The 23,812-nt window shown below is 45.7% G+C and overlaps 1 protein-coding gene across 4 annotated transcripts in view; it reads right to left on the reverse strand.

Moving 5' to 3' along the window:
- The window catches only part of LOC148519651 (uncharacterized), a 143,673-nt gene extending 133,130 nt beyond the window's left edge, over positions 1 to 10,543 (reverse strand). Inside the window, exons 1-2 of one of the 4 annotated variants that reach the window (XM_088476308.1) lie at positions 10,341 to 10,543; positions 5,270 to 5,338 (exon numbers count right to left, since the gene is read on the reverse strand). In XM_088476308.1, the coding sequence (XP_088332434.1) occupies positions 5,270 to 5,323 (54 nt within the window). In that variant the 5' untranslated portion in view covers positions 5,324 to 5,338; positions 10,341 to 10,543. Of the gene's footprint in view, positions 1 to 5,269; positions 5,339 to 6,581; positions 6,664 to 10,211; positions 10,313 to 10,340 lie in introns of those variants that run through there. The other 3 variants (XM_088476305.1, XM_088476307.1, XM_088476306.1) reach the window with 3 other exon arrangements.
- Between the last annotated feature and the right edge of the window lie 13,269 nt (positions 10,544 to 23,812).

Here is a 23,812-nt window from a genome sequence, read left to right on the forward strand (position 1 = left end):
CCGAGGAGCATAACCTCTCGGCCGACACCACTGGAAGAAAGTATGCCACACATGATGGTATATCCTTGCAGAGGATGGTTTCCGAGCCCTTAGCATTGTTTGCACTACAGAGCTGGAAAACCTCCTGGACCTTAACATGGCCGTCTCAACAGCCACGCCATCAAAGACAGCCGAGTCAGGTCCGGGTGAAGACAAGGACCCTGTGACAGGAGGTCCGGACGTAACGGCAACCGCAGAGGAATGTCCACGGACAGTCGCTGGAGGTCTGAGAACCAGTGCCTCCGGGGCCACGTGGGAGCTATCAACAGGAGCGTCCCTCCTTCCTGTTTGAATTTCCGGATTACCCGTGGAAGGGAAAACGGAGGAAACAGATAAGCAAACCGGAACGTCCACCGGACGGACAGAGCATCCACCAGAGACACCTTTTCGTCTTTTGTGCGAGACCCGTACTCCGGCAACTTGTTGTTGCGCCGTGACGCCATGAGGTCGATCTCAGGAAGACCCCACCTGTCCACCAGAAGTTGAAAGACGTCCTGGTGCAGAGACCATTCCCCGGATGAACGTCCTGATGACTGAGAAAGTCCGCCTCCCAGTTTAGGACTCCCGGGATGAAGACTGCTGATATGGCCGGGAGATTGCGCTCCGCCCAAACCAGGATTCGGGACACCTCTACGAGAGCCGTCCGACTTCGGGTTCCTCCTTGCCGATTTATGTAGGTCACGGTGGTAGCGTTGTCCGACTGGACCTGCACTGGGTGACCTTGGAGAACCCGATGTGCCTGCTGGAGAGCATTGAATACCGCGCGGAGCTCCAAGATGTTTATTGGAAGCTCTGTTCCGCCCGAATCCACCTGCCCTGGAACAAGTGTGGACCCGTGACCCTCGCAGACTGGCGTCCGTTGTCAACAGGACCCAATTCGCCACCCAGAACAGATGACCCCTGTTGAGATGGGTCGTCTGCAACCACCAGGCTAGGGACAGGCGAACCTCTGGAGTGAGCACCATTGTCTGGGATTTTAGACTCTGAGGCAGTCCATTCCATTTGGACAGGATCAATTGCTGCAGAGGTCTGGAGTGAAACTGGGCATATTCCACCATGTCGAATACCGACACCATGGAGCCCAGTAACCTCATCGCCGAGTGCAGAGACACACGGCGATTCTGCAGACAACTGCGCACCCTCAACTGGAAGGCAGAGATCTTTTCCCCCCGTCACAAAGATCCTTTGCTGTCCGGAGTCCAATAAGGCTCCGAGGTGCAGAATCCTCTGAGACGGGATCAGGGTGGACTTCTGCCAGTATCTTAACCAGCCGTGCCGCTGGAGTACCGCAATCATGAGGTCCAAGTGGCGTAGAAGGAGCTCTGGAGATCCTGCCACCAACAGAAGGTCGTCCAAGTACGGTAACATGCGGACTCCCTGCAGCCGCAGGGAAGCCGCCATGACCGCCATCACCTTGGTGAATACACGTGGTGCTGTCGCCAGCCCAAAAGGTAACGCCCGGAACTGAAAGTGGTCGTTGTGGATTGCAAACCTGAGGAACTGTTCATGGCGCAAAAGAATAGGGACATGCAGGTAAGCGTCCTGTATGTCCAACGACACCATGTAATCCCCAGGTTCCAGCGCCAGAATGATGGACCGTAGGGTCTCCATCCGAAACCTCGGCACCGGCAAAGACTTGTTGAGTGCTTTGAGGTTGAGGATTGGACGATACGACCCATTGGGTTTCTGCACTAAAAACAGATTGGAATAGAAACCCTGGCCCCTCTGGGAGAATGGAACAGGCACTATAACTCCAGCCTGGAGCATAGTGTGCAAAACCTTCCGCAGTTGCACGGCTTTGTTCCGGTCTGATGGAAGACCCGTGGTGAAGAATCGAGACGGGGGCCTGTGCCGAAAGGGAGGGCGTACCCGTGAGAAACCACCTCAAGAACCCAAGTGTCTGTCGTGGTAACCGACCAACACTGGGCGAACTGCAGCAGGCGGCCTCCCACTTTGGGATCCCCCAAAGGGAGGCCCGGACCGTCAGGCCGCAGGCTTGTCATCGGGCTTAGGGGCCGGACGTCTGGTACTCCAGGCCTGTTTCCGGGGCTTGGCCGATTTTTTGGGGCCAGCCTGTCTGGGAAAAGACTGCGTCTTAGGCCTACCCTGGGCCCTGTAAGGCCGAAAGGACGACGTACCTCAACCGGAAGGAACCGCAGCAGATGGAAGACATGCCGATTTGGCTGCCGCCAGCGTGGCTACGATTTTGTACAGATCCGGACCAAAGAGGACTTCTCCATTGAAAGGCAAAGCTTCCAAGCCCTTCTTGGAATCAGCGTCCACCTTCCCAGATCGCAACCATAAGGTGCGACGAGCAGCGACAGCCGCCGAAGAAATTCGAGACGCCAGGGTACTGATATCCAAGGTCGCCTCATTGATATAAGTGGCCCAGTCCCGGAGATTGCTAATCAACTCGGTCTGTTCAGCTTAACAGTCGGAATCGAAAGATGCCTCCAAATTATCAGCCCAGCACTCCATAGCTCTGGCTACCCAACAAATGGCCATAGCCGGTCTAGCTGCCCCCCCCCCACAAGGGAATAAACGGACTTTAGGCAAATCTCTACCTTACGGTCCGTAGCATCCTTCAAGGAAGACATGGAAGGCATGGGCAATGTGGCACTGCGGACTAGGCGTGTCACATGGGAATACACCTGCGGAGGGGATTCCCACTTAGAAAAATAATTATCCGCAAACGGATAAGCCACCGCCAAGCACCTCTGAGGCTGATACCGTTTGCCCGGATGTTTCCACGCCTCCTCTAAATGGTCCACTAACTTACCCGAAAGAGGAAACACTGTGGTGTCACCCTTAATATCCTTAAAAAAGGCATATTTAGATTTTGACACCGGAGGATTTTCATCCTCAATCACTAAAGCTGTGCGGACTGCCCGAATAAGTCCAGGAATATAAACCTTGGACCTAGCGTCGGACTCTTTAGTACGGAGAGGTTCCTGGTCCGAAAGAACCAGAATCTCCCCATCATCAGACGTCACGTCGTCATCCTCATAAGGAGCGGACAGAGACGCCATCGACCGCTTATGCAGCCTCAACACAGACTCCCCTTGTAACACGTCCGACAAATGCTGTACAGAACTTGTCAGAGAATTAACCCACGCAGGCTCCTGAGAGACTTGGGGAGGGGAAATAGGGAGACTGTGTGGTACCATCAATTGTCTCGGGAAACCCTGCATGGGTGACGACACCACCGACTGCTGGGACAAACCCATCTGTGAGAACGCAGGCTGCGGAGCTAACTGGCCCACGAGGGTTGTAAGCGCTTTGGCGAAACAAGCCCAGGGCGGCTCCTGTACCGGGGCCGTGACAGTAATTGGCCGCGCCAATAAATAACACTGCAGACATAGCCCCTCCGCGCTACCTTCCCCCTCCGCTATAGGTACCTTGCACATAGTACACAAAAGCTGGAGAGGAAAGTCACTCTCAGACATGATGGTAAGTATGTGACCCCTCTCACTGATACTCGTAGTATAGTGTGAGACCACCCTGCAATCACCGAACCGCAAGGGCTTTAGCAGAAAAAGATCAGGGACAGTGAAAAGGCTGACAGTAGAAAATGAAAGTACAGGCAGCAGCGCTAGCAGAAGTCACATACAATGCAAAGAAAATCAATTCCTGCACTAACAGTGCTGATAATCAACTACGCAGACACAGAGCCTGGTAGGACACAGCGCTGCATACACAGACCTGAACCAAACGGAGGAGAGGTATGCCGGGGGACCCAGACCGCGATACCACCGCTTCCAAGCTTCCAGCAGCTTTCACCATGCGCTTGTAAAGATGGCCACCGAGGAGCATAGAGGAGGCCGGCCTGGGAGAGGAGCGCTGCCACAGGGCCAGTCAGCACAGTGCAGAGAGGGCTGTGTGCAGCGGGGGAGGCGCCGGCTGTGCTACAGGGAAGGCACTCTCCCCTGGCATGCAATTAACCCATGGGACGCCGCAGCGCTACCGCTCAACTGCGGTCCGCTGTCCCAGGGGGGTAGTGGAAGCGCAGGTTAGGTACCTGGCTCCACGCTGCAGCCAGTCCCCAGGGAGCCCCCTGCCTGGGGACTCTGGACCACGTTTCAGCGGGACCCCGCTGCTTACCTGCTGCCCCCTTAGATCTGGCCATGGTCCCAAACATCTGGGGTCACTGCTAGCTGTGACCCCAGATGCTTACCAGCATCCCCGGATCGGTACCGGCGGGGGTGTAGGGAACACAGCATGGACTTCAGCACTGACTGTCCATGCTGTACTTCCAGATGTGCAGCCACAGCTGCATTGAAGAAACTTCAGGGGCTACTCTTAGCCCCACTCTAACAAGTGCATCCGACTCCGGCCGGGCACCAAACGAAACTGAGATGCCTTGGCTCGGGGGCGGGGTATAGGAAGGGGACCCTAGTGCATCCTGGGAGGCTGAAAACTTAACTCTATGGTGCCCGATGCCTGACGTCATCACCTATACCCCCAAGGTATCCTGTGGATACCCTATGGACCCTGATGTAGAAATAATCACACAAATGCAGAAGTTGCTGCCTTCAACATGATAAGCCCACTATTCTACTGTAGTGACCATTTTAATGATCTGATGGCTAATCCACATGATATACACAAGCCGGAAATGCTAAACACAAAAGACGATCAATCTACTCAATCTCATCCTAAAGAAAGTTGTGTACATGGTCAGCCGTGCTTTTGAAATAAAAATACATAAAAACAAAAGTCTGCTGATGTAGCATATTGTTACATAGTTGAATTTTTTAACTAGAAAACATATTAGATGGTATGATACATTAGTAAATGCATAATTGGCTATTTATGTAAATTTTTTATAAAAAATTAGAATACATTATAGATTAACATTTTTTAATAACAAATAAATTTACATTAATATGCTGACTGAATTCATCAATTTAAATAGGCTACATAAGTGCAGTTAATTTGTTTTTATGTGAGTTTGCGAGATTGGCAATACCTCTTTTTCTAACTGCAGCAGATACAGACCTTATATCTAAAGTGTCATTCAGGTGCTTAGAGACCGTTTATTTTGAAATAAAAATGTATACAGTACATTAAGTAAAACATTAAGTAAAAACCATGTCTTTACTATAAGGATGAATGACCCATATTCAATATTTGTTCATTGTGATATGTATATTCAAATGCCAGTGTGTACAACACTTAACATGGGGTAAAATCACTTTTAGCTATTGTAATTAAAGATATTCTAAGATACCTTGTTATTGTTGGGTTCATGTTTAGGACCATGATTATCTCCTTTGTGGCTCATTTCCAAGATGTAGTCCTGTAAACCAGAGGGGCAAAAAAGAGAAAAAAATTCATTAAGCTAACAAAACAAAACGTGTACTTTGTCACATGCAACAGATTGCAACCCAATATGTTCTAGTCTACTGATTATGAACATTCGCTGTCATGTGTTTCGAGGTGGCTTGATCATGGTGGCATAGGCCAGGTGGGTAATGCAAACCTATCTGCACTGGAACTGTTCAGTGAATGTTCCCCTGATTTGACGGGAGCTACAGGCCAATGATTAGGTGCCAATTTTACTAAAACCCACTGATCATACCAGGTGAACCACCACGCACTCGCACCTGTGTCATAAGACAACATTTTCTGTCTCCCCTGTTTAAGTGTTAATAAAGTAATAATGAGATTAGAAAAGCATTTTAGCTGGTTTAAGCAAATTTGCACTTAAATGCAATGTTAATAAATAACATTCTCTCTACATATCAAACCTTAGTAAAAATAGCAAAGACAGTACAGGGAGAGCTCACATACAGGTAAATTCAGAGGAAGTCGGTTGGAGAACGTTAGTAATTATAAACTCTTTAAACACTAAAATGATGCTTAGAGAGGCATTCAATTAGCTGCGATAATGCACCAATTTTAGTGCGCTAAGTTTTTGCAACCTTCGCGTAGAAATTCCGCTTGTCGCGTCAATACGCGCACCTGTTTGTCGTGCAATTTAATTCCAAAAGTTGCGATGCTGCATTCACGCAAACTTTTTTCCAGGTTTACCAGCGATAAGCATAGATGGTAATGGGGAAATCTGCCTGTACCCCCCAAAAAAGGCAAAGCGATATAGAATAACGATATAGAAGTGTATTAGTGGACCTAATAAAGTATTAAGGGTTCTTACATTGTGTCAAATGGCTGTTTCATGCATATTTCTAAATCAGTCAAATACTGATAGAAAGTGTGTTTTTTGGCAAAATAAATATGCTTTTAAAATTGGGGCCGCACATGTCTTTAAGTATATATTTGTGTCATTTAAAGACACTTAAAAAAACACTTCAAAATACACCTCTAACACCCACATGCAATCATAAAAACACCTGTCTCATTCATATAGCACCCCATGTACCTCTCCCACATCAATTAACCCATTTTCCTGCATTTTGCACTTTTTCTGCCCAAAAAGACATGTCATTATTGGCCAAATTAAGCGAATTCAAAAATAAATTTTTGTCTAATTAGTCATTAAGGAAAGTGTCCCAGTGGTTCTGAACAAGTACCGACATTTTTACCTTGAAATAGGGATTTTCCTAAACCTTTCACCTGCTCAGGAGGTGGTGAAAACTTTTCGTGACTTTATGCTATGGAGAAATCACACCTGCGAAAGCCACATAGGATAGCGAGATAAGTACAAATTTGCAGGAAAACCAGCTTATCGCGGCTATTTGAATCCCCCCCTTAAAATATTATCTTAAGGCTGGTAGATTTAACATTTAGATAAGTATTTATATAGAATCAAAAAATAAATGAAAAAGTGCGCTATTCAACCAACAACACAATGCTAATCCAAAATGGCAGCTCCTAACAAGCAGGATCTGCTCCCTGCTGAAAAAAGACAAAACAAAGGTGTGTAGGAGTGCTTGTTTGTGAAAAGAACAATTCAACTAAGAAATATAATAAAAGATTTAATAACAATGAATCAATGAGTAAAAAATAACAATATCAACATAAGTTTCCTCAGAAGGAAACCGGGGTTTTTACTGCCCGGAGAAACGAGTCAAGGATTTCCGCTTGCTCCTTTCAGACCAGCTCCTATCCTGTAGTGTGGGTCCTGTAACTTGTATGAGGAGTTTCCCGTGAGCTCGTGGAGGCGGATCGTACCTACACAGCTGAAGCACCCGGCTTCTAGGAGCATTCAGCTATCTGCTCCTAGCCTGCCAGCTCCCGCTGACGAGCGGTCAGAGCGCTACCTCCTCCAAGAGACCGCATTTGCAGTCTCTCCTTTGGGACACTTGGACACTGGAGAGACTTACTGGTAACTATTCTGCATACACGTAAGCTATACTCCCGCTATTAGCAGTAGAGTCACCATCTCCCCATATCACCTGTACACTGCTAATTTTATGGTGATCTTTTGTCCGTGTCCATTCAGTGGCTCCCGGCAGCAGTTACCTCATTATTGCTGGTTCCATATTATTGGGACAGACACGCTCATCATCCATATACTGCTTATTGCTACACAATTCAGGATTATTTTGCAAACCTTGTTTCCATCTGGAACAGACTCATTATTATATCAGCAGCGTGGTTACATTAGTGTCCATCCAGGACGGTCTGAACACTGCACAGAATATTGCTCATTTGATACTTATGTTGATATTGTTATTTTTTACTCATTGATTCATTGTTATTAAATCTTTTGTTATATTTCTTAGTTGAATTGTTCTTTTCACAAACAAGCATTCCTACACACCTTCGTTTTATTTATATATAAGTTAATTCCAAACTTTGCATAAAATTCTATTCCGAAGGTTTTTTTTTCAAGAGTGGAAGTGCAGTTTCAAGCCTAGAAACTGCATACAGCCTTCCCTAACGAGAGCCTCCAATTTAATATGCCACCTATAGGTCTGCCCATCTCCTTACTACTGTACTCCTAATTCTGGATTATAGTTTATTTGGCCAGTGCACAGTCTATATTATGTCTAACCATAGATAAGTGCAGTGTAAACACTATAATATAATGCTGCTTCTTATAATGGCAGTTACGTATCTGCCTAAAACAATATTTTCTCTCTAAGGGGGGATTTCAATTCAGCGCGATGGTGAATAGCCGCGGGACGAGCTCCCACAGCTATTCAATTCAATGCGCTGTGTGCCTTGTCGGGAAGCAGGTAAGTCAGAGAATGCCGGTTCTCACAACTTAACCTGGGTGTTAGGGCGCGGTAACCGGCATTCTCTGACTAAAGTGCCTGTTAGCGCCGCACTAAGCTGGCACACAGTTGTTTGCCCGGCACTTTTGTCGGATTTCTCCTTGCATCCCCAGGGGGGTGTGCGTGAAGAAATCCTTTGCCCGCCCAAACAGCACATTGAATTGAATAGCTGCGGGAGCTCCCTCCTGCGGCTATTCACCATCGCGCTGAATTGAATTCCCCCCCTAAATGTGTATAGGTTAATGACAAGCACTGCTGTTTCTGTGAGTTAGGTACGGGATGCTGACACACACATGACCGGTGGTCAAAATCCCAACGCCGGAATCCTGACTGGTTTGCAATACCGACACCTGGAGGCTGGAGGCAAGTTATTCAACCCTTCCATTAATCCTACCAATCTACAGCCTAACTCCAGCCACACATACTGATAGCTCCCGAATGCCAGCTGACGGGACATGAAGGAGTTCCCGGAGCTAGTCAACTAACTGCGCTGTTAAGTCCAACTAGAGGATTTCTGCTCGCACCTTTCGACCTAGCACGGCGCTAACAGCCTTGCAGCCAAATAGATCATAAGATCGTTAGGATTAGTTGTTTAGGACCTGCACACACAGTTTGTACACATTAATATAGACATTTACAAACGATAATGACACTCTACAAAATACTGGATCTCAATGGAAACACTCATGAAGTGCATTGTATACTATGCTGCAAGGAAGCTTTATGGACACAATTAAAATGCACTTTTAAACGTCAAAACAAGGTTTGTCTTTCATTATCTGTGTACACAAACCCTTTTGCTCATGAAATATTTAACACCAAGATTTATCAAAGCTCGGAGAGAGATAAAGTACCAACCAATCAGCTACTAACTCAATTTTTCAAAGAGCCTGTAAAATGGGAGTTAGAAGCTAATTGGTTGGTACTTTATCTATTTCAAAGGTTTAGTACATCTACCACCAAATGTACTTTAAACAATAAAAAATAAATTCGTAGCTAAATTTATCAAATAACACTCAATCCCAGCGAGACCGACAAAGAATGCAAAAGCTAAACTGTACCGGTCACTAGGGTGTCCATCCCTATGGTAGTGGATAGATCCCCTTCAGTATTTGTACCCTGACGTCATCAGTTATTGTTCAAGTCAATCCTTACTATCCACGTGTACATAGAGGGGGAATATAAACCTGAGGCGAGCAAAGCAAGCCACTGTGCCTTAAGCGTGGCAAGTGAAGCGAGCCGGCAAGAGGACAAATCTCTTTTGGTGGCCTTTATGGGAAAGGAACCGCACTTCAGCCCTCACTCCACGACACTTCCAGGTACATCTACGGAAGGGGATCTCTATATACTACCATAGGAATGGCCATTGGAGAGGTGTCCATCAATGATTGCCATCAATGTATCCATCAGTGGTTACCATCGATGGTACACAAACCAACTATGGTGAACCATCGATGTTTTGCACTCGATGGCCACCGCTGTTGTTGGGAACGGGCCCGTAGACCAATCAAAAAGGGGGCGGGGCTAAGCTACACCTCGCTAAGGGGGAAAAAAAAAAGTATCGGCTACAACTCGTTCGATGGCAAAGAACCATTGGCTCTGTCATCGATGTTAAAACTATTCAACATCAGCCATAAACCATCGATTATTTTGAATCATCAATGGTCATCCCTACACTACCATGGTGTAAAGGTAGTGTCTAGATGTCCTTCGCGGAGAGGACCTTGACGTCATCAGATACTGTCCAAATTCATTCCCTACCAGCCAGGTGGACATAGAGGGGGAATAAATCATCTCCAGAGATGACCATGGAAAAGGTCCATATCACAGATGTTTGTAATAAATACAGGCAGCAGGCATTGGAGCAGTGCGGAGCTGTTTTTCCACTTTTGGGATTGTTTTCCTGATGTTCCTGGTCTGATAGTTACTTTTTCAGTAAATTGTTTTTTTTTTCTGTAGTATGTAGTGTTAGCTCTCCTGTTATGTACTTACCGCAGCATTTTAAGTATTCATTTTACAGGGAATTTATACAGGAGATGTGACCAGGAAAACAACAGGCAGAGAGCAGCATATATGACAGTATGAGCGTGACAACACTGGTGCAGAGTGTCGGGCTCTTACCCTTCTTACAACAGGAGCACAGGGCGCAGCAGTTCTCCCCTTATAGGGCACGTACAGACAAGTGCTCCTGCCGACGCACTCACTGACTGCCGTTGCTGGCTGAGCCAAGTTCCGGAATAATAGCAGCAGATACGAATCGCTAGAGGTAGCAGCGGAAGCACAATGTGAGATGCTCAGCAGAAGTAACGCTTCCGGTGTCACCACAGGCACGCTGGGTGAGCGGCAGTGTTTGGGTCTCCTGTGTCGGAAGTAAAAAATGGCCATATTTGTTCATGGTAACTGCCAGACAGCATCCTTATGGCCTCCTAACAAACGTTTACGTTCAGATGTAGTCGGTCTTAAAATTTCTCCGCAACGCTTGTATTTCCCATAGTTACACAATTAAGTTTTCACCAATAAAGCCCAACATGCTCTCTGTATCACAGAGGAGACATTTAGAAAAAAAAAAGTCGAAATTGGAATGGGACGAAACTTGGCATTCTGTGTGTGAAAAATGATTAGAGACAGACAAAGTTAAGAATGGTAAACCTGAATATGCACTGACTATATGCCATGTACTAGTTGATGGACCTCTTCCAAGGGCCATCCTTTCCCCAGGGATTTGGCTGTTCTATAATAGTGAACTGGCAAGTCAATTTCATTGTCCAACTTTTAATGTTGGGTGGAGAAGGCATGTGAGCAGGTGGACCAACACGTAATGTTCATTATTTGTAACGCTAACACATCAGACACTATACTTTAAAGTTTAGGAGTACCAGGAGGGTCTAACTGCCCTTCAGCATTGCCTGGACTTCATTAGGTTTAGTCCCCCTCCCCAGTGGCTGATGCAGAATATCAATAAACGGTTACTAAATAGAAGGTGTTAATTGGATGGTTTCAATACAGTTTTACTTTCTTCAGGGTCCATAGGTTCCACAGGAAGACCTTGGGGTGTTGGTGATGGCTTGGACATCCGAGCACCACACAGTTAATCTTTTCTCCCATGATGCATCGGGCCACTCTCCCTATACCCTGCCTCCGAGCCAGAGGCACCTCAGTTTCGTTTGGTGCCTGGCCAGAGGTGGGTCATTGAAGACACAGGAGGGCCGTTTGTAGCTCCAGAAGATTTAAAGTAATTTCTTTAAGAGCAGTCAGCATTAGACAGTCCAGTGGACATCCACGCTGCCACTCCATCACCCCGCTGGCGCCAAGACGCCGGTACTGATCCGGGGATCGTAACGGGACCCTGGGGTCTGTGCTATCCAGACCTCTCGGGACTCCCAGGACTGCACCAGGATGCACGGGGAGCAGGTACGAAGCGGATCACCGCTTGTGGCAGTCTTTTCCCACGCATCTCGGGACAGTACGGGGATGACGGCAGTGGAGCCAGGCACACTAAACCTGCGCTTCCACTAGACCATCAGGGACACATGCTAGTGCACAAGCCAGCGTCCCAGGGGTTAATTGCCATTCAGGGGAGGCAGCCTTCCCTGTTTACAGTGGCTCCTCCCCTCTGCTCAGCGCGCCTTTCCACTGCGGTCTGGCTGAGCTGAGGCAGCACTCCTCCCCCAGGTACGCCCCCTCGGAGGTCTCTGGTGGCCATTTTCTCCTTGGCAAGTCGCAGATCTTTCAGGACACGCAGAGCCTTGGTCCCCCTACACACCTCACCTCCTGGTCAGCGTATGTAGCACTATAGACTACCAGACACTAAGTCTGTGTGGTTGACTTGTAGTGCCATTGTGCAGGTGTTTTTTTCTGCATTGTATGTGACTTTATGCTAGTGCTGCCTGTCTGTGTTTTTTGCTCATCTGTCAGACAATAGTACAATACCCTTTCCGTTTTTGAGCCCTTACATACAAGTGTTGTCAGGGTGTTTATTATACCTCACATTTATATATATATATATATATATATATATATATATATATATATATATATATATATATGTTGTGTGGTTTGTCACAATCAGTGTACACTCCCTTCTCTGCAATGACTGTAAGTGGGGATGATGTACACGATTCTGCTCCAGCCCTGTCATGCAAATCATGTGCTGCAGGGCTAGGTGTGGGGGACATGATTTTAGAGGGACTATGAGTGAGGTGTTATAATCCTCTAGGCCCCTCTGTAGTCCCATCCACCTCGCAGGAGCCTCCTTGGGCATCCTTTGCTCAGGTATTGACAACCATGGCGCGGCGGTGGGCAGTACAAAGTGTGTTTCCACAGATGGGGTTCACACAGCAGTCAGTTTTGCCCTCACAGGGCCTGCCTCTACAGATTTCACTCATGCAGGTTCAGTCTGTGCCTCCTCCCTGGCTGGATATACTGTCTACTACACTGTCACAGTGCAGACCCTGGCGGATACCTGAAATGCCCTCCAGACTATGTTGCACCCCTTAGACCGGCTAAAAGACCTATACCGTCATCCCAATCTACACAATATGATGACGATGACCCTGATACTGGTGAGATTCTAGATGAAGATGACTCTGAGCCCTCTCAGTGAGAGGAGGAGTCTAAATCTAAAATCAATATTCTGGCTCTATTACGTGCTGTCTGTTCGGCCCTAGTTATAGAGGAGGACAAACCACCAGCTCCCGGTCCAAACATGCTCTGTTCAAGGAAATCAGGACTACTTTAGCAGTATTTCCTTTATCTGATCAGCTAGTGGAGCGCATGGAAGTGGCTTGGAAATCACCTGGGAAGCGATTTCAGCCTCAAAGACGCCTGGCTTATGCCTATCCCTTTCCTGAGGAACATTGTACTAAATAGGAATCACCTCCTGCGGTGGACTCTCATGTGACATGCTTAATTAAAAGCGCTACTCTGCTTATGCCGTCCATTTCTTCCTTAAAGGATACCACAGATAGGAAGGTAGAGGTGTGTTTAAAGTCAATGTATTCTCTTTCAGGGGCAGTTTCCAGACAGGCTATGGCTATCTCCTGGGTGGCCAAGGCTATGGAGTTCTGGGCAGACTCCCTAGAGGAGTCCTTCCCTTCAGATGCTACCACAGATCAAGTGGCTCTGGTGGGTAACCTCCGTGATTCAGCTGCATATATTAACGAGGCTGCTTTGGATGTCACCCTCTTATCCTCCAGGATTTCGGCTACTGCGGTGTCAGTTCGCCGTTCCTTATGGCTGCACCCTTGGAGAGCGGACACAGATTCTAAGAAAGGATTAGAGTGTTTACCTTATAATTGTAAGCTCTTGTTTGGTCCTTACCTGGACAAGATTGTGGATACATTGGCAGCAGCTAAGTCTGTGTGTCTGCCTTCGGCATCTACTTCAGGATCCTGGACCTTGTCCTTTTCGGCCCCAAGGTAAGTCTAAGGGTCAGCCCTTTCCTAGGCAGTCAGCCCTCAAAAAGACTACCAAGCCCAAGAAGCAGGCCTGGAGTACCAGATGTGCGGCACCCAAGTCTGGTGACAAGTGCTCAGCCTGACGGGACGGGCCTCCCCATGGGGGATCCAAAGGTGGGAGGCCAACTTCTACAGTTCACCCAGTGCTGGTGTCAGAACACCACAGACACTTGGGTAAGAGAAGTGGTCTCACGGGTATGCCCTCGCCTTCCGCAGAAGGCCTCGCAATCAATTCTTCTGTGCAGGCCCTCTGTCAGACAAAGACAAGGCATTACAAATCCAGAAGGCCGTACAATCCTTGCTTCAAGCAGGAGTTGTAGTCTCTGTCCCTTTGCCTCAGAGAGGAAAGAATTATTACTCCAATCTCTTTCTGGTTCAGAAACCGAACGAATCCTATCGGCCTATCCTCAATCTCAAGTCCCTGAACAAATTCCTCAGGGTACCTCGGTACAGGATGGAAACCCTACGCTCAATTATACTGGCTATGGAACCTGGGGATTTTATGGTGTTGCTGTATATTCAGGATGCATACCTGCATATTCCGATTGCTTCATCTAACCAGTGTTTTCTTTAGTTTGCTGTACAGCAGCAACATTGCCAGTTTCGGACTCTGCCCTTTGGCCTATCCACTGCACCTCAGGTGTTTACCAAGTTTATGGCTATCATGACGGCTCATCTGTGGAGGCAGGGTGTCCGACTGTTACCATATCTGGATGGCCTCTTGTTAGCAGGGTCTCCAGAAGTACTCCACCAACCTCTGCAGCTTACAATATCTGTTCTACAGACTCACATGTGGTTAACCAATTGGAAGAAGTCATCACTGATTCCATCACAGAGGATGCTCCATCTGGAAGCATTTTTGGATTCCCAGCAGCAGAGGATTTTACAATTTGCAGACGCGGGTAAGCAGATGTCTCCACAGTCGCCAGTTGTCAATCCACTCAGCAATGCAGGTGCTGGGATCCATGGTGTCGACATTCGACATGGTTGAGTATGCCCAGTTCCATTCCAGACCTCTGCAGAAATTGATCCTTTCCAGGTGGAATGGGTTACCCCATCGCATTAAAAGCACAGACAATGGTGCTATCTCCAGAGGTACGTCTATTCCTTTCCTGGTGGTTGAGGACAGATCACCTCACCAAAGGCGTACCTTTTGGATCCCGGACTGGATAATTCTGACGACGGATGCCAGTCTCAGAGGTTGGAGCGCAGTGACAGGTCCACACACTTTTCAGGGTCGTTGGACAGCAGAGGAATCTGCCCTGCCAATCAACATATTGGAGCTTAGGCGGTCTTCAGGGCCCTTCAGCTATCCAGACTCATACTTCACGGAAAACCCGAGCAGTTTCAGTCAGACAACACCACGACGGGGGCTTATATCAACCATCAAGGAGGTACTCTAAGATAGGCGACAATGACAGAGGTGTCACGCATTCTGATATGGGCGGAAGGCCATCTCCCAGCCGACAGTGTTCATTCCGGGAGTTATCAATTGGGAAGCAGACTTCCTCAGCCATCATGACGTGCATCCAGGGGAATGGTCTCTTCACCAAGAGGTGTTTCAACTCTTAGTGGACAAGTGGGGCCTTCCAGAAGTGGACCTCATGGCCTCCAGACTCAATCACAAGCTGCCAAGATACGGCTCCAGGACAAGAGATGCCAGGGCACTCCTGGTCGATGCTCTATCAGTGAAATGGACCTTCCAGTTGTGTATCTGTTTCCTCCAGTCTCCCTTGTCGAAATCAAATAATTGGATAAGATCGCTTGCAATTATCTGACGATCTAGTCATCTATGGTCTGATAAAGAGTAAATTGGACGCTACTTTGCTTCGGCGCAATCCAATGCAAACCCACCACACACATACTGATTCACATAACGCACACGCATAGACATATGCATTCACATAGATGCTCGTGTGTGTATCCACATGCGTACACATTGACGCTCACATGCGTATTCACATACATACATACAAACATTTCCTATCTCAATGCACATATGCGAACACATATGTATAAAATGGTTCCTATCCACAATAAGTAATAACTAGAGTTATTAAAGGTCTTTTTAACAAGTAGTTATGATGAAATGTGTACGTAAATAAGATCTAAGGTTTAGAATATAGTAGACATGTCATGTTTGGTATCATACTAAATCCCTGTTTATTCGCAGACTTCCGTTTCTATTGGCAAAGGAGTCGCATCTTGCGTCCGCTAGTTATGGATGATAGGGATTTATTGCATAGAATGTTATAATCTATATGCAGTGTTGTAGCTAGATTTAACCAGTTCGGCGGGAATCTACACAATGTAACCGTTTGAGGACTGAGCCATGCCTCTGATGACACCATTTGAATAAACCAATGACCAGAATATCCAGAAGTAAGAATCAATGGAAACCTGTCAACTAGTTCTTTTGTTAATGTCGAACTCTGTAAGGTATATAAGCGGTGTTCCGATCCCAGTGGACAGCCATTCTCTTGGATAACTGCAGGTGTCTGGATTGATGACTGTTTACTGGGACCGGTGCGCACGCGTATGTATCGGCTTGTACTATTTTATTGCTTTTTACTCTGTTAAATCTTTCATCGTGTTACTTTTTCATTACTTGGTTAAAATTTTGTGCTTTGGAACCACACGATTGGACTGGAAAGCAATTCTTAAGCGACTTGCAACGCTAAATAGCGACTATTAGGAATCAATAGATGGGGGCTCAGCTGTGAAGTCATGCTACCAGAAATTACTCGATGCTAGCGGATTTAGATTCCTCAACAAAGGGTGGACGCGTCACATACAGGTAAGAACGCAATGTGTTTTAAGCCTGTTTTGTACTCAGTGTTGTGAAATCGAATATCCATTTTTGGGTGATCTAAGGAGCGCTGATTAGGACCTAGGGACAAGAGAGAACAGTCAGTTTCTTGTATTGTCATTTTTGTGCTGCAAATAGGCTATTCGCAAATAGCGTATGCATCTTCTCGGTATTGGACCGCACTTTTGCATACACACCGCATAGTTGTGTATAAAATTGTGATTGTGAAAGGGTTGTGCTGGAAGCAGAGAACATCATAGGCTGTTTTCTGTTCCTCATTGTGTAAAACTGGCAAAATGAGTAGCGGTTGGCTGAGCACAGTGGGAGGAATCGAGTGACAAAGCTTGTGAATTTGTCCCAGTGGCGGAAAATAGCATAGGCTATTTTTCTGTTCCTCATTGTGTAGAACTGATAAAACGCTTATCGGTCGGTTTGTGCACAGTGGGTGGAAGTGAGTGGATGCAGCTTGTTTAATGAAAGAAGCCAAGCGTCCCAGATGGGTGCTAAGCAGTCGCTAGGGAGGGTCGAGGAGATGCTGCTAATGGATGGGCCTGCCCGTTCGGCAAGGTATATAATGAATGTGAAATATGGTTCGTACGCGACCGTATACTGCGACAAATGGGTCAAATTGACCAAAGGATGTATGAAACCCTTTCCCAAAGTTGGCAGTTTTGATTTGGAGGTATTGAATAATGTTAGAGATAACATGTTTAGTGAAGTCTCTGAAGAAAAGAGTAAAATATAATGATTGTTTAAAGTTATGGCAGCATGAGGGGAACACGTGGCGTGGTGGTGTATGTATGTCGCAAAGCAGCGTACTCACACTGCTAGGCAGCGTGCACACGCCACAAAGTAGCGTGTTCATGCCGCAGAATAGCACGCACACATGGCATAGTAGCAAGCCGCAAAACAGCGTACTCATGCCGCCAAGCAAGGCGACGCCCAGTAGCATACACGCTGCAAGGTAGCATCACGGTGCACAAAGCAGAGAGCGTATGCGCACCCCCACCACCCTATGCGGTCACAAGTACAGCCGATACTAAAAATAATAAAAAAATTGTAACAAATAACTTTTACCCTGTTTTAAGTCACCTACAGGAAAATGTAATTATAGAAGATGATGAACCCACTATAATTTCAGCCCTTGCCCAAGCTGTTAATCTGTTAGATATTCCACAGAGAAAAGGAAAGGCAGTGATCCAACCAGCAGCTGAAATTGGTGAGACGAGTGCAGAGCGTAGTAGGAGAGGGAAAGCCCCTGGTACCAAAACAGCCCGGTAATTGATCCTGAAGATGGTGATGAGGTAGGTGTACATCCTGTCCGTACCATAGCAGCTCCCGATGGGAAACCGGACAAAGAAGGTGTAGTTCCCATCAGGAATGTAGCAATGCATTGTCCATAGACGAGAGCAGAATTACATTCAATTATTCAGACTTCCCAGACCCTAGGAAAGAGTTAGCCAAATGCCAGATGTGTATTAAAGATTTGGGTAATGCTCACGAACCAACTATAAGGATTGGCGAGTGGTGTTAAAGGCCTGTCTTCCTTCCAATACTGATGCCCAAAAGTTTATTACAGATTGTGTATTGGAGGAGGATGAATCCTTAACAGATGTGGATAATCAGGTGAATATCAAGCGTATAATCACACAATTGGCTATATACTTTCCAGTGGTAGTGAACAGGAGCAAAATTTTCACTATTAAACAAAAAGATAGTGAGTCTGCAGCAGATTATTTTGCCCGAGCGCTGCTAGCAATAACACAGTACACTGGGATTGCAGATATAAAGGATGATGTACACCACTGGGAAGTAGCTGTAACGGTGCTAATGGACGGTCTCAAAGACAATCTAAAACCAGGGTGCAAACCTCTCTACCTTACTGGAGAGTTAGCCATAGAACATGACAAAAACATTTGCTGGAAGAAAGGCCCAGAGTGAGAAGTTAATGGCAGTGAGCATTCAAGCTCTAGAGGGATCATATACACATCCACAACCTTACAACACATACCAGCAACAGAATTATACAGTAAGGTGTTTTAATTGTAATAAAGAAGGTCGTCTAAGAAGGGATTACAGAGAGGGAATTCAGGCACCACATGAGAAGGGAACACCTAGGTACATGCAGAGAGGACACTCACAAAACTCAGGAAAGTTCCAACAGTTACCTGCCCAAATAGTGACCACAAACGCTTTACTGGAGATAGTCTGTGCTAGGGGTCAGGTCATACCTGTAGTCTACAGTCAGTCAGGTTAACAGAATACTAGGGAAGAACCTACAATGACAGTTGATATATCTGGTATTAAACACTTTTCTTGTAGATAGAGGGGTGACCAGATCAGTGATAAATTCTCCATTTAATTTACAGGTTACTAACAAAACCATAGCAACAATGGGAGTAACTGGGAGGGTACAGCATTACCAGATCTGCAGAAGTTACTATTGGGCCGTTGCAAAACAAGCATTCCTTTCTGGCAGCAGCAGCCCCTACTAACCTGCTGGGGAGGGATTTGTTGTGTAAAATGGGATGTGTTTTATACTGTACCCCTGATGTTATATACCTAGATATACCAGAAAAGTTTATGCATGAGGTACAGGATATCTTGGATACACCACAAAGGTTAATATTACACTCTGTTGTTCTAGAACAAATTCCATCCCAGGTAAAAGAAATATTGTTATAAATACTAGGTTCCCTCTGGACCAAAGATGGACAAGACACTGGATTGATGGCAAATGTATCCCCTGTAATGGTAAATTTGAAGAATGTTAGGCAGGCTCCAAAAATCCCTCAATACCCTTTAAAGCCAGAGGTGGAGCTAGGGGTTTATCCCGTAATTGAAAGGTTACTGCAATAAGGGATTGTAATTTGTACAGCTAGTCCAGCCAATAGTCCCATTTTTCCAGTGAAGGCTGGGGAGAGGGGCTATAGACTAGTACAGGACCTTAGGGGTGTTAACAAAGTTGTAGAAAGCCAATTCCCCGTAGTGCCCAATCCAGCTGTCATCCTCATGCAGATTCCACTGTCTGCAACTCACTTCACTGTTATTGATCTATGTTCTGCATTCATCTCTGTTCCTCTTCACCCTGACTGTCAATATATATTTGCATTCTCCTACAGAGGGGTACAATATACATGGACACGATTGCCCCATGGTTTCATAGATAGCCCAGTATTTTCTCTCAGGCCTTACACGACAGTTTGCAATCTTTTCAACCAAGCAATGGTTCTGTCTTAATTCAATATGTAGATGATTTGTTATTGTGTTCTGATTTGTTTATGTCATGTTTAAATGATACTAAACTGTTGTTACTTCATCTCTCACAAACAGGGCACAAGGTTGCAAAGGACAAATTACAGCCATGCCAGACTAAGGTGAAATACTTGGGACACTGTCTAACCCAGGGGCTAAGACACGTGACGACTGACAGAATACAGGCCATACAGACCGTGACACTGCCGCAAAACCAACAGCAAATCTGTACCTTCTTGGGCATGTGTGGATACTGCAGAACTTGGATCCCAGGTTTTTCTATTTTGGCATTACCATTGCAGGAACTGGTGTCATCTTCAAAATCCGACCATGTCATACACACTGAGGAAACAGAGCAGGCTTTCCTTAACCTTAAGGATAGTCTGAGAAGAGCATCTGCCTTGGGAATACCAGATTATGAAAAACCCTTTCAGTTATTTTGTACAGAAGCTGATGACTTGCTGAGTTGAACTGGTGAACTCGGAACTTGACTCTGACTCCAGAGTGGAGAGGAGTGGAATGGGTAACTGAAGAACTTGGGCTTTGACTCCGCACTGGAGAGACATGGATTAAACTGAAGAACTTGGGCTTTGACTCCGGACTGGAGTGATGTGGATTGAACTGAAGAATTTGGGCTTTGACTCTGGACTGGAGTGACGTGAATTGAACTGAAGAACTTGGGCTTTGACTCCGGACTGGAGTGACGTGACAATAGCTAAACAGGGTAATCCGGAAATGCTGTGACAAAAGGCTGGAACTCAGGTGCAGGCTCTATTGGGTAATTGGGAAACAGGTTAAGGAAGGAATAGGTAGGTTTGGGAATTTAAGGTTCAGGGAGGAGTGGGTAGAAGGAGCAGGAGTAGATCCACAGCAGGAAGCAAGGCAGGGTAACATGGTGCAGGTTTGCTGGGAGCCAGGGACCAACCAGGAGAAGGGCAAGCAGCGGAGCACAAGGCTAAGGACAGGGGCACAGGAACTCACTTATAGCTGATGCTGAAACACGAGTTGCACTGGCCTGGGAACTAGCAGGGTTTCTGGATGCTCCAGGTATTGCTGTAAGCAGGACTTCTGGATTTGCCAGGTATTGCTGTAGCAGGATTTCTGGGTTTCCAGTAACGATACTGGATCAGAACCTCTATACACACCTTCCTATACCTTCTAATGTCCTGCCTATACCTTCTAAGGATGACGCTAATTTGCGTACGCAGTCATACCATAAATAAAGACTTAGACGTGGAATCTGTGGTTCCAAAGCACAAGTGATATTCAGGTAAAAGTTCAGACAGTTACACGCAATTGATCAAGACACAATTTAGGCGCAAAAGGAAATTATACAGACCCAAGTACAGTATACATACGCAGGCGCTTCCGCACCCAGAGATAGGCATCAGCAAGAGACCCCTCGTCATTCAGCACGAAGACTCAGAACCAGCGTTCGTGCACTCATATTTATACCCCCCCAGAATAAACAGGACAATAGGAAAGTCTGTTGCTGATATCATTGGTTCTCAGGGGTGAAGCATCTGTTACAGCACATTTAACAGGCTGGTTCAAACAGACTCTCCCTGCCTCTAACAGCTGGGGGTCTTCCTCTTCACACCTCTCATAGCATCCTAACAGTTGTTTCTAAAATATACATTTTGTTGCTTGTAGGCTCTGCGATCCATAACTCAGGAATGCATGATGCAATCTCCCCACCGATAACACCGGAATACTGTAAAAAGGATACGCATCAGTACAACTCCAAACATGACTTGTTTAGCATGTATAATACCTTAGTTATCAAATATCTTTATTTCTCAGCATTTAAACTAACTGAACCAACTTAAATCATATACTTTATGTGTGGGTATTCAGGGTTTGAAATAAGGACGCTAGTTAACTAAGGGCAGATGCGTGTGCATAAAGCTAATAAAACAGCGGTTTCATACAAAGTCCTATGCATTCGCTAATATGCGACTAGTTAACAGCGAAATTGTGTGTATTAATGTGTGTATGAGAAATGGTGAAAGATGCAAATGCATGGTGCTATTAGTATTATCGCCACATGTACTAAAATGTGAGTTTATCTAAAATGGCGCATAGGCGGCCATTCACAAAATGGCGTCTTGCGATCTCATTTTCAAGATGGCGTCTTGCGGCCGGTCGCAAGATGGCGTCGCCACGATTAAATTTTAACCTGAACTTGTCTTAGCCAATTATTCAGCTTCGACAGTCCACCCTTTGATAGCAAACAACATGCTATCACAATCTGTTATTAGGATTTAATTTAGGCTTACATTTACATATTATTTGGTGTTATTATGGGATGGCACAAGGTGGTTCTTTATCCATCAATAATGTGTCTCTGAGTGGGGACATAAAACTACTATTATACGCACACCGCGGATCTTGGGAGATCATGTGAAAGGTGTGGGAATGCACCAGTCTTATAATAGCAGTCTTGAAGGGGAATTTGAGACTTTACATCATCTGAGGTGTTCTATGAATAACATTTCAATAATACATTCTATGCATGTGTAAATATAATACATCAAACGATTGTATTTCCTAGTTATGGGTTGTAATGCAGTTCTATATTTACCTCAGTATTCATATTGCCATTACTGACCACCATCATAGTTTCATTCTTTCGTTTCACTCTGTTTCTACATTTTCCACACTTCAACACAATAGGAACACACCGGACGCATATGCCAATTATTATGATGACAATCAGTATAAGGATTAAGAATTTGCCTATGCTGGCGATCACTTCCTGGACCCATTCCCCTAGACCTGAGAACCATTTTACTGGGTTCAGCCGTGAAACCCATCCTTCTATCTGTTCCCCTACTTCAGCCACTGAAGCATTATGGTTCTTCCGAAATTCCCACTTTAGCTGCAGAATTTCATCCATCTTCCGGTCTATCACCTCCTTAGGGTCGCTGGTATCATTGGTGGCATAGGTGCAACATCTTACTCCAAATTGGGTGGCCAATGTTACGCAGTACCCTCCAGTAACATCAGTTAAATAATTCAACACTAGCCTGTGTTGCACCAGTTCTTTCTTGTACGCTTGCAATTCCTTCCCTGTATACCTAAATGTGTCATCGTACATCTCGGTGATATTATCTATTAATTTAGCAAGTTCCTGGATATATCTAAAATTTAATGTACCCCGAGCGATCCTGGTGGGGTCCAATGTGACCAGAACTTAAAAGCCAGTTGTCTCACTGATTAACTGAGTGGCTTTATGTATATCACCAGGTACCATATTTCTTTTGCCTCTGTGTTCATATTGTGTGTGAAGATATGGTGACGGTGTGTTTTTATATATACCCAGCATTTCAACATGTGTGAGGGTCATAACTTCTGGGACTACTCTTCCCAGGTAACACAAACCTTCAGAACTCTGGGAGAGCCATTTATACGCTTTTCTTCCACAGATGAAATATACATTATCAGGGAGAACATAAGGAATGGTATGCATCATTATCATTAAGCACATTTCCCTTGCAAACAATCCTATTTCTGGTTCTTACATCTGGTACATGCAAGTTTCTGGCTGTATTATTTTAGCACAATAACCATTTGGCACCTTACCAATAATTTCTTTGGTGGAACTCAATGTATATCGATACCTAAAATGTTTCCCACCAGACTTAATGGAGCGCAATAGATCATGGCTTATGGACTCATTATCAGCTCTTTGTGAGAAGGTCATCGTCTGATTATTCCCCGTCACTTCCCAACTCCCGGGTTTATTGGGGCTGGTTATGTTTAAACACAAAAGTGATCTATCTACTTGGAATTGATAGAGTTTGAAATGAGGTGGTTTGGATGAGAGGAATTTTCCATCCAATGTTTTCCCTTTTTGTAATTCTAAAATTTCTGTGATATTCAGCGGAAATGGCACCAACCCTATGTTATGCTGTCCCTGGGGCACATGTGAACACACCCAGCAATCAGTTTGATTTAACACTTTGCCTACCATGCTAGGATAATCATCTAGAGGATGCCCACCCCAGTACGGATTATATTTAGGTTGGCACCGTTGGATACAGTTCTCATCAACTAGGGACCCACAAAGC

This window comes from Taudactylus pleione, unplaced genomic scaffold, assembly GCF_031769625.1.
Source record: "Taudactylus pleione unplaced genomic scaffold, aTauple2 ptg000186l, whole genome shotgun sequence".
Taxonomy (NCBI): Eukaryota; Metazoa; Chordata; class Amphibia; order Anura; family Myobatrachidae; genus Taudactylus; species Taudactylus pleione.